The sequence below is a fragment of the Triturus cristatus genome, chromosome 9 (assembly GCF_964204655.1).
Source record: "Triturus cristatus chromosome 9, aTriCri1.1, whole genome shotgun sequence".
Classification (NCBI taxonomy): Eukaryota; Metazoa; Chordata; class Amphibia; order Caudata; family Salamandridae; genus Triturus; species Triturus cristatus.
The window spans coordinates 555,256,827-555,270,423 of NC_140592.1; the positions used below are offsets into that span (position 1 = coordinate 555,256,827).

The following is a 13,597-nucleotide window of genomic DNA, read 5'->3' on the forward strand; positions in this document are numbered from 1 at the left end:
TAGTGACGAGTTGTCTCTGGTTGATGGGATTTTGCGCAGGGGTGGGTTGCTGGTTGTTCCCTTGTCATTACGAAAGAAAGTTTTAGACTTAGCCCATGAAGGCCATTTGGGTATTCGAGCAATGAAGCGAAGAGTCAGGGAAGATTTTTGGTGGCCGGGTGTTGATAGGTCCATTGAACATTGCGTCAGAGATTGTGGTGCGTGTGTGTTGAGTGACAAATCTCAAGTAACTTGCCCGTCCTCGGTCAGTCCCATTCCTGTCAAGGAAGCTCCTTGGTTTAAATTGGCTTTTGATGTGGCTGGTCCATTCAGTGGTTTGGGGGGTTCTCCCAAGTATGTGCTAGTTCTAATTGATTACATGTCCAAGTGGCCAGAGGTTAGGTTTGTGGATGGAATCAACTCTGGTATCATTATCAAATTTCTGATGGAGGTTTTCCTTCGGGAGGGATTTCCGGAGGAATTGATAACGGATAATGGTACTCAGTTAGTGTCTACTGAAATGCAAGATTTTCTGAGGAGGCATGGGATCAAACATATTCTCACCTCCCTTTATCATCCACGTAGTAATGGGTTAGTTGAGCGTTTTAATCGTGTCATCAAGGAACAGTTACAGTTGGCCTCCATAAATGGTCTTGATTGGAAGGTAGTGATTTCGGATGTGCTGTGGGCAATGAGAACTACTCCACACTGTAGTACTGGAATGTCTCCATTTTCCTTGTTAAGGGGGAGAGTTGCGGGTTCCAAACTCAACAAAGATTGGATGCTAAGGAAGGTGGTGGATCCACAAAGGTTAGGAGTGGTGGCGGATGTTAGAGCTGCTACTCAAGCCAAGTATGGCTCTAATTGTTCCAAGCAGTCTTCTGTGTGTGAAGGGGATTGGGTAAGGATCAAGAAACCAGTGTTTGTTCGTAAGGGTTTCTCTCGTTTTTCTGCTCCTGTTAAGGTCAGTAAAGTGACAGATCATGTAGTCGTTCTGGAAAATGGCAAGGTCTGGAATAAGTCTGCTTCCCAGCATTGATACTCCTAGGGGTTGTGCATCGGGAAGCAACCTTGCTCCCCAACAGGGTCCCTCGAAGACTAAGTTTCTTCCTGCCAGAGCCAAGTCAAGTCCTGTTAAATTACAGGACTATGTTAGATTTTGATTTTCTGTATTTTGTGATCAATGCAGTTTCATGTGGGTTGTAATTGTTTTTATGCAATTAGGTGTGTTTTTTTGTGAAGGGAGGGGGGTGTGTTGGGTGTTCTGATCGGGTGTTCTGTTCGGGTTCTCTGCACGGAACCTGGAATGAAGGTTCCGTGCAGGGAATGTGGAACAGACTGGGACGGCAGTTGCTGCCGGGGGATCTGTCCTACCGGACTGAATAAAGGAGCTCTGCTTTACCAACCGTGCCATCTTCATCTTTTCACATACTCAATGAGTTCATGGAGAAATCAATATTCAAGCTGAGGGAAATTCCTAAAGGCTTAATGTTGGACTTGGCCCTTCTGGCAGGTTCACCCCTGAACTTTTTGCCTTAAGCTCTGACATAGTGATAGTGATTTTTGGCCTCTGTGCACTTTAGCACTGTGGCCCAGTGTAAAGTGCGTGCGCTCTCTGAGTGCGTGTGATGAGATTGGCCTGCCCTCCCATAGTAATGCATGGGGGATATGTGTGTCCATGGTAATTCCTGGTATGAGAGGAGTGCAGGGTCGAGTTTAGTATGTACGGACTCATGAGAATAAATGCTACGCAATGGTGTGCGCAGATTTTTGTATACTGTGTGTCTGCCTGCCTGATGTGGAGTACATGTCTGGCTTGTGATTGACAGGATCTGAGAGGGCTGAGGAATTCCAGGAGCCAGGGTGAGTCTGCCCGGTGGTGAATGGAGAGATCTGCATGTAGATGGGAGGGAAGAGTTGCACCTGGGACCTGAATAGGGCTATGCCTTCCCTCCACAATGCTGGCTCCGCCCCCTGTGGTGCGTCTGAGCACCTAGCTTGTCCTGTGAAAGGGAGAGAGGAGCTGAGCAAAAAAAGGTGCTCAGGAGCTCCCCTGAACCAGTTCTCCCATGCCCTACACTGTTAGAACAAAGGGAAATGTGGTATATAAGAAGGAGCTGTGACCCCATGAAAATGTTCTCTCTTTTGGATCCTGACAGAGGGTGGCTTGCTGCTGGTGGAGCCCAGGAGGGACCGCCATGGGGGCTGCCTCCTTGCTGGAGGGCCCTGTGTGCTGGCCCATGGGCCCTGCATTGCCCCCCTGAGGCCCCCAAGACTTCTTGGACCTTTTTGCTTCCTTTTACTAGCCTTATGGATTTTTGGCTGCCCTAGCGCCCTGTGAGCGCTTTGCTTTATTTCTTGGATTTTCCCCCAGCGAGGGAGAGCCTGGGGGCTGCACAGCGCTGCGCTGCAGCCCCTGGTGAGGGAACCCCTCTCATAGGGATTCCCCCCTCCTTCTGAGCTTTGCGGATGACCACCCCGCTTATTTGATTATTTTTATGCGCGGGTGCCCACCCCGCAACTTTGCTTTCATTTTTATTCACGGGTGCCCACCCCACGACTTTGCCCGTAATTAAAGCGGGTGCCCACCCCGCTGCATATTTTTAATACCGAGGGAGCCGACCCCTCATTTGCCATCGCGACATTGCCGCTGTAGTCCCGCTGCGGCCGCCCCGGAAGTCAGGCAAGTCTGCCTGTGACGTGGGCGGGACCGCGGCAGGACTGGAAGAAGGAGGCGGCAGCCTGGAGCCTCGCTAAGCTCCACACTGGAAGTCCCGGGCCCGAGGAGGGGGACCGGGTGAAGTAGGGTGCCTAAAGAGGTGGGGCTCCCATAGGTGGAGAGAGCCCCGTAAGCGCCTTAGCCCAGGAATGTTGAGGCGGAGGGGGCTCGAGGCACATTGCCGGTGCCTGCCCCTGCTGCATGATGAAAGTGACGCCGGTCCCGAGGACAGGAGCGGAGTCCCCAGAGAGCAGCCCGGTAAGTTCAGAAGGGCTGGGGGGCTCCGTAGGTGCTTTGTTAGTGCCGACCACGGCCTTGTAAGGGTCGCGGTGCAGAGTGGTCCCGCCAGGGAGCGGGCCACTCCAACGATGGGCGCAATTCTGATTATGTTCTAAAAGGCCCAGAGGGGCCCATGCTTTTCCCTGTGGTGGGAGTCTGAGCGGTCCTGCCAGGAGAGCGGGCCGCTCCAACGTGGGGTACCATTGTCTTCAGAGCCTGTGCATGGCTCCAACGCTCCGCAGTATTTGTTTTAGCGCCAGATGGCTCCAACACTCCGCAGTGTTTATTTTCAGGGGCCAGTGCGCTCCATGGGGGCATCATTTGTCTACAGAGCCCCGTGTGGCTCTAACGTTTGGCGCCATTATGTCTAGAGCCCGTGTGGCTCCCACGTGGGCATATGTGTTTTTAGGACCACTGAGAGCCCATGCCTCATTTGATCAGTTACAGCTGCGCAGCAATTAGTGCCAGCTGCACCGTTTAGGCGCACAGTTCTTTGGGGGCATGTCTTGTGAAGTCAGGAGTGAGATGCACTCCTTTGCCCCACACTTTTCCAGCTTCCCAGCAAGTAGTGGGCAGCTGCTACGTTTAGGTTTGCGCAGTGGCGCACCCTTGACTTTTGCTGCATTGGCAGAGCGCCCTGACATTCTGGACACAGGGCAATTGAGCCCCTTTGGGATGGGCAGTTGGCCAGGGGGATTGTTAGATTTATAGGGCGCCAGGCCCTACTGTGATTTTGGGTGCTAGGAAATGTGAGTCATGTGGAATGATTTACGCACCCTGTGTTGATACCTCTAAATGTGTTTTATGATTATGAGGTTGGTTTGCATATTTTGGTTTATGCTAATGAGATTTAATTCCTAATGTAGGTATACTTAGGAGGTCAAGGTCTAATGTGTTTAGACTTGTGAGATGATTGCCTCATGTGTTTATGATGGTGAGGTTGGCGCAGAATGTAATTCGCGCCTGATGTGATACTGTGCATAATGTAGTTTATGTTACAGGCTGATGCTAAGTACAGTGGTTACCAGTAGTTACTGGTTGTGTTCTATGATTATGATATGTTCTGCATTTACTAAATTCACTTTGTGATGGTTCTGACAGTGGTCCAGGTGGCCCTGTGATGTTTAAATAATCCCTTGTAAATATTGCCCAGTGCCAGTTGGCACAGTGTATATTATGTGTTTACTATTCTAATGTGTTTTGAGAATACAAAGGCTTTTTTTGATATAACCTTGTGTGGAGTTCCTTTTGTAGTGTGCCTGGGATGTTGTTGCTGTGTGCGTGTGCAAATGCTTTACACATTGCCTCCGGGATAAGCCTGCTTGCTCGTGCCAAGCTACCAAGGGGGTGAGCAGAGGTTATCTTTGGCATGTAACTTCCTTGCCCTGACTAGAGTGGTGGTCTCTGCCTGGCTTTGGCGCAAGCCTTAGCTAACCAGAGATCCCATTTCTAACATTGGTAGCAGCGGTGGGATTAGGACTTGCATTTGCGCAGTACCACAGCGACGACTGGCTGCACTACAAAACTCTGCATTTTAGATAGTCACATGGAAAGGGATTATTGTTCTAAGTTTGTTTTAAGTGTCATGTCTTTGGAAATGTGTTTCTTGTGCACTATGAGTAAGGTGTCCTGCCAAGGACAGAAACCAGAGAATCTGGAGGAGGTAACTGCCCTTGTGCAGACTGCTATTTCTGGTGTTGGCCTGCAGTAGAGGCTGGAGGAGGTAACTGCCCCTGTGCTGTTTACTATTTCTTGGGTTGGCCTACAGTAGGGACTTAATTGGTATGGAGTCACTAGCTCGGGAGGGTAGATCATCCCCTAAGAGCAATGTGAGTTTTCTGGATTTACCAGTAAGGGTGGGGTCAGTGGTCACCGCAAAAGTGTGTGTCCAGTGCATGAAGTCCCATTCCCAGTTCCCAGAGGGTGGTACCTGGTTCCCGTAAAGGGGGTGCAGGTTGAGTTTCAGGGGCAGTAGATACTGCCTCACCGATCTTGTGGGAGGGAGTATGGATGAGTGATGTGTTGCACTGGGCGATTGGGTGTGAGTTCTCTGAAATAAGGAGCTTGCTGAATAATTGGTTGTGAGTTCTATCTGCACGCACTGTCAGATGGACAGAAGGTCATGAGATCTGCGCCAGACAGACTGTCACACAACGCATTAGTTATGTGTCACCCTCGGGGGGGCATGCGTGCTCCCCGTGAAGTCCTGGTTCGCCGGGCATCTGACCAAAGGGTACTGTCCCTGGGTTGGGGAGCCAGGTTCAGGTGTTTGCCTGTCCTGGACGGTAGGGCAACTATAATCAATGTCCTGGCCGGTTTGCCTTCTAGGGGTACCCCTGTGAACACAGGTGGGGCTCATCTTAAGTGAAGAGACCCTGTGTTTCCCAGAAGGGGTGGTGCAGGCCTAAATTTAGGGTCCTTGGCTGAGTGTGGTAGTACTACCCTGAGAGCAGGTTGGGCCTATCCTAAGTGAAGGGACCATGTTCTACAGTGGGAGGGTGCAGAACTCTGTAAGGGGTTGCAGAGGGAGGGAGTCCTTGCCTCTGACCCTGGTGCATCCGGTGAATGTGGATCCCAGGTGGTAGACCAGTTGATGGAGAGAGGTCCTGAACTGGTTTGAGAGTTGTGTTTTGTGGGGTGCTTCCTTGGGAGGGTGCGGAACCCCAGAAGTAGAGGTAGGGTGGGGCATTCTTGCCCATGACCTCTGGTCAGCCAGAGGGTGGGGACCCTACGTTGACGGATCAGTGGTAGTTTGGAACTACACTGAGAGGGAGAGTGGAGAATGGCTATTGGATGCCAGGGTTACTGCCCCCCACTCTGTGGTTTGGCAAGGACCAGTGGTATCTGGGTGGCCTAGGGCCTGGTCCTGGCCATGGACAACTAGGGAGTACCAGTGGGGTAGCCTAGTTGGGCATGAGAGTTCTTTTTCAGCGAGAACCACGTTGATTCAGAGTGGTGTAGAACCGGAGGGTGTCCCTGCAGTGCGGGCCCGCGTCCGTGTTCTATCGCCCAAAGCAGGGAAATCCATCACGGTGGTGATTGGTCTACCCTGCGTTTTGGCTGGAAGTGGGTTGTGTTGGACATGGCCCTTCTAGCAGGTTCACCCCTGAACTTTTTGCCTTAAGCTCTGACAAAGCGGTAGTGATTTTTGGCCTCTGCGCACTTTAGCACTGTGGCCCAGTGTAAAGTGCGTGCGCTCTCAGAGTGCGTGTGATGAGATTGGCCTGCCCTCCCATAGGAATGCATGAGGGAATATGTGTGTTCATGGTAATTCCTGGTATGAGAGGAGTGCAGGGTCGAGTTTAGTATGTGCTGACTCGTGAGAATCAATGCTGCACAATGGTGTGCGCAGATTTATGGTGACTAGTGGAGATGTGCCACTTCTAGAAGTTGGCATTTCTGTGTACTGTGTGTCTGCCTGCCTGATGTGGAGTGCATGTCTGGCTTGTGATTGACAGGAGCTGAGAGGGCTGGGGAATTCCAGGAGCCAGGGTGAGTCTGCCCGGTGGTGAATGGAGAGATCTGCATGTAGATGGGAGGGAGGAGTTGCACCTGGGACCTGAATATGGCTATGTGTGGTAATATAAAATATGTCCATGGAAGCCGAGGTGTAGATGAAGAAGATGATATTTATTGAAGATGGATTATAGATGGAAAGAATCAAGTAATCAAGAGTTCTGTAGATTATGGTGCGAGTCCCACCAGGAGCAGCTCCCCTGCTGCTCAGCCCATACTCTCAACTGACACTCCCCAGGCATCCCAACACTCTGTGACCTCACCACTCATACCAACATTCTACAACATCCACACTGGCTGAGCAGCAAGGACCATGAACTAGGAAAGATGCATTGCATTGAATATAGGATACAACACTATGCCTTCCTTCCACAATGCTGGCTCCGCCCCCTGTGGTGCGTCTGAGCACCTAGCCTGTCCCGTGAAAGGGAGAGAGGAGCTGAGCAAAACAAAGTGCTCAGGAGCTCCCCTGAACCAGTTGTATCTGGTTCTCCCATGCCCTACACTGTTAGAACAAAGGGACGTGTGGTATAAAAGAAGGGGCTGTGACCCCATGAAAATGTTCTCTCTTTTGGATCCTGACAGAGGGGAGCTTGCTCCTGGTGGGGCCCAGGAGGGACCGCCATGGGGGCTGCCTCCTTGCTGGAGGGCCCTGTGTGCTGGCCCCTGGGTCCTGCATTGCCCCCTGATGCCTCCAGGACTTCTTGGACCTTTTTGCTTCCTTTTACTAACCTTATGGATTTTAGGCTGCCCTAGCGCCCTGTGAGTGCTTTGCTTTATTTCTTGGATGTTCGCCCAGCGAGGGAGAGCCTGGGGGCTGCGCAGCGCTGCGCTGCAGCCCCTGGTGAGGAAACCCCTCTCATAGGGATTCCCCCTTCCTTCTGAGCTTTGCGGATGACCCCGCTTATTTGATTATTTTTATGCGCGGGTGCCCACCCGCAACTTTGCTTTCATTTTTATGTATGGGTGCCCACCCCGCGACTTTGCTCATAATTAAAGCAGGTGCCCACCCCGCTGCATATTTTTGATACCGAGGGAGCCTACCCCTCATCTGCCGCCACCGAGTTTGCAGCTGCAGTCCTGCCGCGGCCTCCCTGGAAGTCAGGCAAGTCTGCCTGTGACGTGGGTGGGGCCGCGGCCAGACCGGAAGAAGGAGGCGGCAGCCTGGAGCCTCGCTAAGCTCCACACTGGAAGTCCCGGTCCCGAGGAGGGGGACCGGGTGAAGTAGGGCACCTAAGGAGGTGGGGCTCCCATAGGTGGAGAGAGACCCGCAAGCGCCGCAGCCCAGGAAGATCGAGGCGGAGGGAGCTCGAGGCACATTGCCGTTGCCTGCTCCCGAGGACATGAACGGAGTCCCCAGAGAGCAGCCCTGTAAGTTCAGAAGGGCTGGGGGGCTCCATAGGTGCTTTGTAAGTGCCGACTGTGGCATTGTAAGGGTCGCGGTGTAGAGTGGTCCCGCCAGGGAGCGGGCCACTCTAATGATGGGCGCAATTCTGATTATGTTCTAAATGGCCCAGAGGGGCCCATGCTTTTCCCCGTGGTGGGAGTCTGAGTGGTCCCGCCAGGAGAGCTGGCAGCTCCAACGTGGGGTACCATTGTCTTCAGAGCCTGTGCATGGCTCAAACGCTCCACAGTATTTGTTTTACAGCCAGATGGCTCCAACACTCCGCAGTGTTTATTTTCAGGGGCCAGTGCACTCCATGGGGGCATCATTTGTCTACAGAGCCCCGTATGGCTCCAACGTTTGGCGCCATTACGTCCAGAGCCCGTGTGGCTCCCACGTGGGCATATGTGTTTTTAGGGCCACTGAGAGCCCATGCCTCATTTGATCAGTTACAGCTGCGCAGCAATTAGTGCCAGCTGCACCATTTAGGCGCACAGTTCTTTGGGGGCATGTCTTGTGAAGTCAGGAGTGAGATGCACTCCTTTGCCCCACACTTTCCCAGCTTCCCAGCAAGTAGTGGGCAGCTGCTACGTTTAGGTTTGCGCAGTGGCGCACCCTTGACTTTCGCTGCATTGGCAGCGTGCCCTGACATTCTGGACACAGGGCATTTGTCCCCCTTTGGGATGGCCAGTTGGCCAGGGGGATTGTTAGGTTTATAGGGCGCCAGGCCCTACTGTGATTTTGGGTGCTAGGAAATGTGATTCATGTAGAATGATTTACGCACCCTGTGTTGATACCTCTAAATCTGTTTTATGTTTATGAGGTTGGTTCGAATATTATGGTTTATGCTAGTGAGATTTATTTCCTAATGTAGTTATACTTAGGAGGTCAGGGTCTAATGCGTTTAGACTTGTGAGATGATTGCCTCATGTGTTTATGATGGTGAGGTTGGCGCAGAATGTAATTCGCGCCTGATGTGATACTAGTGTGCATAATGTAGATTATGTTACAGGCTGATGCTAAGTACAGTGGTTACCAGTAGTTAATGGTTGTGTTCTGTGATTATGATATGTTCTGCATTTACTAATTTCACTTTGTGATGGTTCTGACAGTGGTCCAGGTGGCCCTGTCATGTGTAAATAATCCCTTGTAAATATTGCCCAGTGCCAGTTGGCACAGTGGATATTATGTGTTTACTATTCTAATGTGTTTTGAGAATACAAAGGCTATTTTTGACATAACCTTGTGTGGAGTTCCTTTTGTAGTGTGCCTGGGATGTTGTTGCTGTGTGCGTGCGCAAAAGTTACACATTGCCTCCGGGATAAGCCTGCCTGCTCGTGCCAAGCTACCAAGGGGGTGATCAGGGGTTATCTTTGGCGTGTAACTTCCTTGCCCTGACTAGAGTGGTGGTCTCTGCCTGGCTTTGGCGCGAGCCTTAGCCAACCAGAGATCCCATTTCTAACACCTAATGGTCTGGTTTTCCAAGAATTCGATGTGACGTGGATGGACGGATGTAGGTGGCCATGCCTGTATTTGGTTTGTACGGACAATGTCTAAATAAGGGCCGTATTTCTATGTCCAAATAAGGGCAATGTGAATTGTACCTATAAAAGGGCATAAATCGGGAAACTTATATATGGAATCTAAATCTGCACACAACACTATGGGGCTGAGCGGGTGTGCAGCCTGCGATGATGCCCTGTGCACTGGTATGTCCTCTGCCATGGCGTAATCAAGACCCAGCATATAATGTGAGACCTGGTGGCCTGCGGAACGGGACTGCATGATGTGGAGGGTGCCATGTCCGTGGGCCCGGGCATGTGGCTTGCAGCGGCACACGGTGGGACATCTTTTCCAGACGCAGCTAGCAGCAGGTGAGCAGTGTGGCCTGCGTGCGCAGGGGCGGCACTCTCTCTCCCTGTCCCTCTCTTCTTCTCTCTCTCTTTCTCTGTCCCTCTCTTCTTCTCTCTCTCCCTGTCCCTCTCTTCTTCTCTCTCTCTCTCTCTCTCTCTCTCTCTCTCTCTCTCTCTCTATCCCTCTCTTCCTTTCTCTCTCCTACGCTCTCTCTCTCTGTCCCTTGATGTGCGCAGGACACACCTTCTCATCATGATTTTTGTCTTGCAGGCTGTGGCCTACGGATTGTCCGGAGGGGAGCCACCATATGTTCTCAGTTCTGTTCCGTGTTTGCTTTAATACATTTTCATTTGTTGCTTCGACAGTGATTATGTGCTGCTCATTTTTGTGACGACAAATGCATGTCACCAGATGTGATTGTGCGATATCATATTGGTTATTTTGTACATGTTTGGTTGTAGTTGATGGGGCATGTCTTTGTTCAGGGGTGGGGGTGCCGGGGATGGGGGTACTGGGGGTGGTGGCAGTGGATGTTGGGGCCCTCTTGGGGCTCTGCACTGCACGATCAGTGGCTCCATTGCATCTGTTCTTCAGGGGTGGCACTGGGCTGGGCTCCATTTCATGGTGCTGGTTGTCGTCCGACTTTACACCAGGTCAGGGCAGGTGTTAAATCCCTGCTGCTAACCCGCCTTAGCGCATGTTTTGTGATCTTATCACAGATCTGGCTGCTCGGGAATGTTACGGCATGGTGTTTTTGCTGCTTTTGGCATGGGAACGCCTACTCTGCATCTCATTAGCGATAGTTGCCGGGGTCGTCTGTGATGATGTTTTTTGCGGCTGCTATCGCAAGAAAACTGTGAATGGGACGTTGTTTTTATCGCACGTTTGGCTGCTATAAAGTGCTGTTAACTCGGCAATAGCTCCTTGTGAATATGGCCCTTAGAGTCCAAGTTACCCAAGGGGACTTGGCCACTTCATAAATTTGTAGACAACAAACACAAACAGAGGATAAGTATACCTCTCTGGGCTCTTGTTACCAGCAGCCCTCCGACACTGGCTCCCCAAAGCTGCCTTGGTTTTAAAGATTGCCAGTGAGGAGGCTCGACATTATCCATCCCAAAAACATTTTGCTTCAGTATTTGGATGATTCGACTCTATCTCAGCCCACTATTTTAACACAGCTCAATCTATATGTGTCCCCATGATAATCCAGTGTTCATCACGGCAAAGCGATTTAAAGTCTCATCAGAGGTATTACGAGTTATATAAATGCCATTTACAATTACAATAAGGACCTCACCCAATAATTATGTGGTCGAAATACCGCCGAAATTAGCACAAACAGACTGCCAATTCCAAAATTAATTCTGATGCTCTGTAATTAATTTTGTATCCAATGCACAGCCCGCCTATCCAGTTTTTGTTAGTCAATCGTGTTGTCTACAAAAATAAAATAACCACTTGCATTGTTTGATTATTGTGAGCACCGGGGACACTGAGTGACACTGAGCACTCCACCTTTTTCTAAATTACTTTTTTTTATTCTACAATTAATAATAGCAAAACATTTATATACTCTCTGTGTGCATTAAGAGGCTAGTTTTCGCTACGTTTCTCAGCTGAAACTAACATAGTCCACAAGTTGTAATTGCCTAAATAAGCACATTAGATGAGTTCCAGATAACCTATATCTCTTAAAAAGTATAAAATTACCCAAGTTAGCAGATTGGGTTGCTAGTGTTTCTTTTATACACTGCAAGAAGGCTAATGTGTTTAATGTGCACCATAGACTATTGAGTTGGAATGCAACTATGATGTGGTAGATGTAAGTGGTAGAAATCGGTGTTCTGGAATCTCTACTTGGGCGTAGGCTGTGGTAACTTCCTTTTGGAACATGAGGAGGGCCTCAATGTCCATTAAGTGCCTTGAGGATTGTGTGAAATTAGAATATGTCTTATAGTATGATTGATTGATTACCTGTTGGGTAGGGATCTAGAGCCATCTTAATTTCGCAAGCCATCTTGTATTTCTGCCATTCTGTGATGGTATCCTCAACTGTTTTTCCATGCGAGTCCTGAAACATATAATTCATATAGTATGTCAGCCTATCCAGTTTAATAAACAGAAAATGTAACTGAATTTCATTAGTTGGTCTGCAAAGTCGTGAATATGATCAAAACAAGCAAGTCACTACTCAAATCACCTGCATCATCTATAACCACCCTGGCAGCATTTGTTAGGATACATAGGTTTGAAGTGGTTGACTCCCTTTGCACAACTGACTTTCCAAGCATAGCAGTCAAGCTTTTCCCCAGGAAGTGGCAGAGAGTTCACAATGCAAGCTCCCTCTCACTGCTTCTAGCGCTCCACTTCAGTTGTTGCCTGCTGCTCTCTGTTCCTTTTGTGGACGATATCGGCCCCTATTGCTGAGCTCTGTGCCAGTCACCGCTGTCAGCCGCCTATCAGAATATCTTTTACTGTGTGCCTGCTATTTTTTTTTATGCCTGTCTTGTATATTTCACTACGTACTTGTTGTTTTTTTTGCCTGTTTTGCCAATATTCACTTCATGACTTCATGCCTGTCATCTTTTTGCCTATTTTACCGATATCACTATGTTTTGGTTATTTTAGACTTTCAGTCAATTTCTCTTTGTGCCTGTATTCAGTGAGTGTTGAAGGTGCTTCTGGATTATTTTATCTTTGTGTCTGCTTTGTTGTTGGCTTCTGCATTACAGCGCCCGCACGTCGCTTTCTCGCACTATGGCTTTCCCACTGCTTCCTCCTCCAGCTTCTCACCTCCCAGTGCCCCGCCCCGCTCCCTGGACCTACTTAATGGAGGCATGCCAAAGGCAAGCCTGACTCCACCTGTCCGCTCCTGGACTGCGCCTGGAAACCCTTGATCTCCCACCATCTGCAGCTACACAGGGGCCAAGCTCATAGCGGACTCCAGACCCCGCAACAACTGCTGCCGCACTTCTCTGTGCTCAACAGTTGGAACTTCTGCATGCTGCATGCTGCCACTGACTTTTCTCTTGCAACACCAGAGCACCCACAAACATAATCGCCGCCACAATGTCAACCACAAATGTGCCCAGACAACTCTACTGGCTCCTGCTCAATGCCTGATTGCTCTGCCAACATCACTGAGATCTGGGATGCCTTCACCTCCCTCACCCCGACGTCTTCTTTCTCAATGAGACCTGGCTCAACCCCACATCCACAACCGACATCACCACAGAAACACTCAATGACTGCAAGATAGCACACTGGGACTGCATCAACAAACACGGAGGTGGGATCGCCATCATCCACAAAGAATCCATCCACAGCACCACTGCCAAAGACGACGCAACCCCAATCATGGAACACCTCAACTTCCAGCTCAGAAGAGATGGCAAAATCATCATCAGGGAGACCACTGCCTACAGACCTCGAGGACCATGCCCCGGTTTCTGCAATGCCAATCCTGAATTCATCTCTCCTTAAGTCATTGACACCAAACACTACATTTTCCTAGGAGACCTCAGCTTTCAACTCTGTTGGACCTGGCTCTTTTTCAGGGTTATTACTTAACTTTTTGCCTTCTTGCTCCTATTTTTTTTCTGACCCTCTTTTTGTTGGCTTTAAGACTCTGGGTACTTTACCACTGCTAAACAATGTTAAAGTGCATGTTCTCCCTCCCCCAAAACATGGTATGATTGGTTCACGCCTGTCTGGCATATTTAATTTACCTGTAAGTCTCTTGTACAGTGGTATCCTATATACCCTGGGCCTGTAAATTATATGTGACTAGTGGGCATGTAGCACTGCATTGTAAAATGAGGACAATATCGTTTTTTCATTTGTAGAATAAAGAGTCTTCAAGG

At 49.8% G+C, this 13,597-nt stretch overlaps 1 protein-coding gene across 1 annotated transcript in view; it reads right to left on the reverse strand.

The window, feature by feature from the left end:
- The window catches only part of GIPR (gastric inhibitory polypeptide receptor), a 1,954,711-nt gene extending 1,942,888 nt beyond the window's left edge, over positions 1-11,823 (reverse strand). The window contains exon 1 of the mRNA XM_085627720.1: positions 11,709-11,823. Coding sequence (XP_085483846.1) covers positions 11,709-11,823 — 115 coding nt within the window. The remainder of the gene's footprint in view (positions 1-11,708) is intronic.
- Between the last annotated feature and the right edge of the window lie 1,774 nt (positions 11,824-13,597).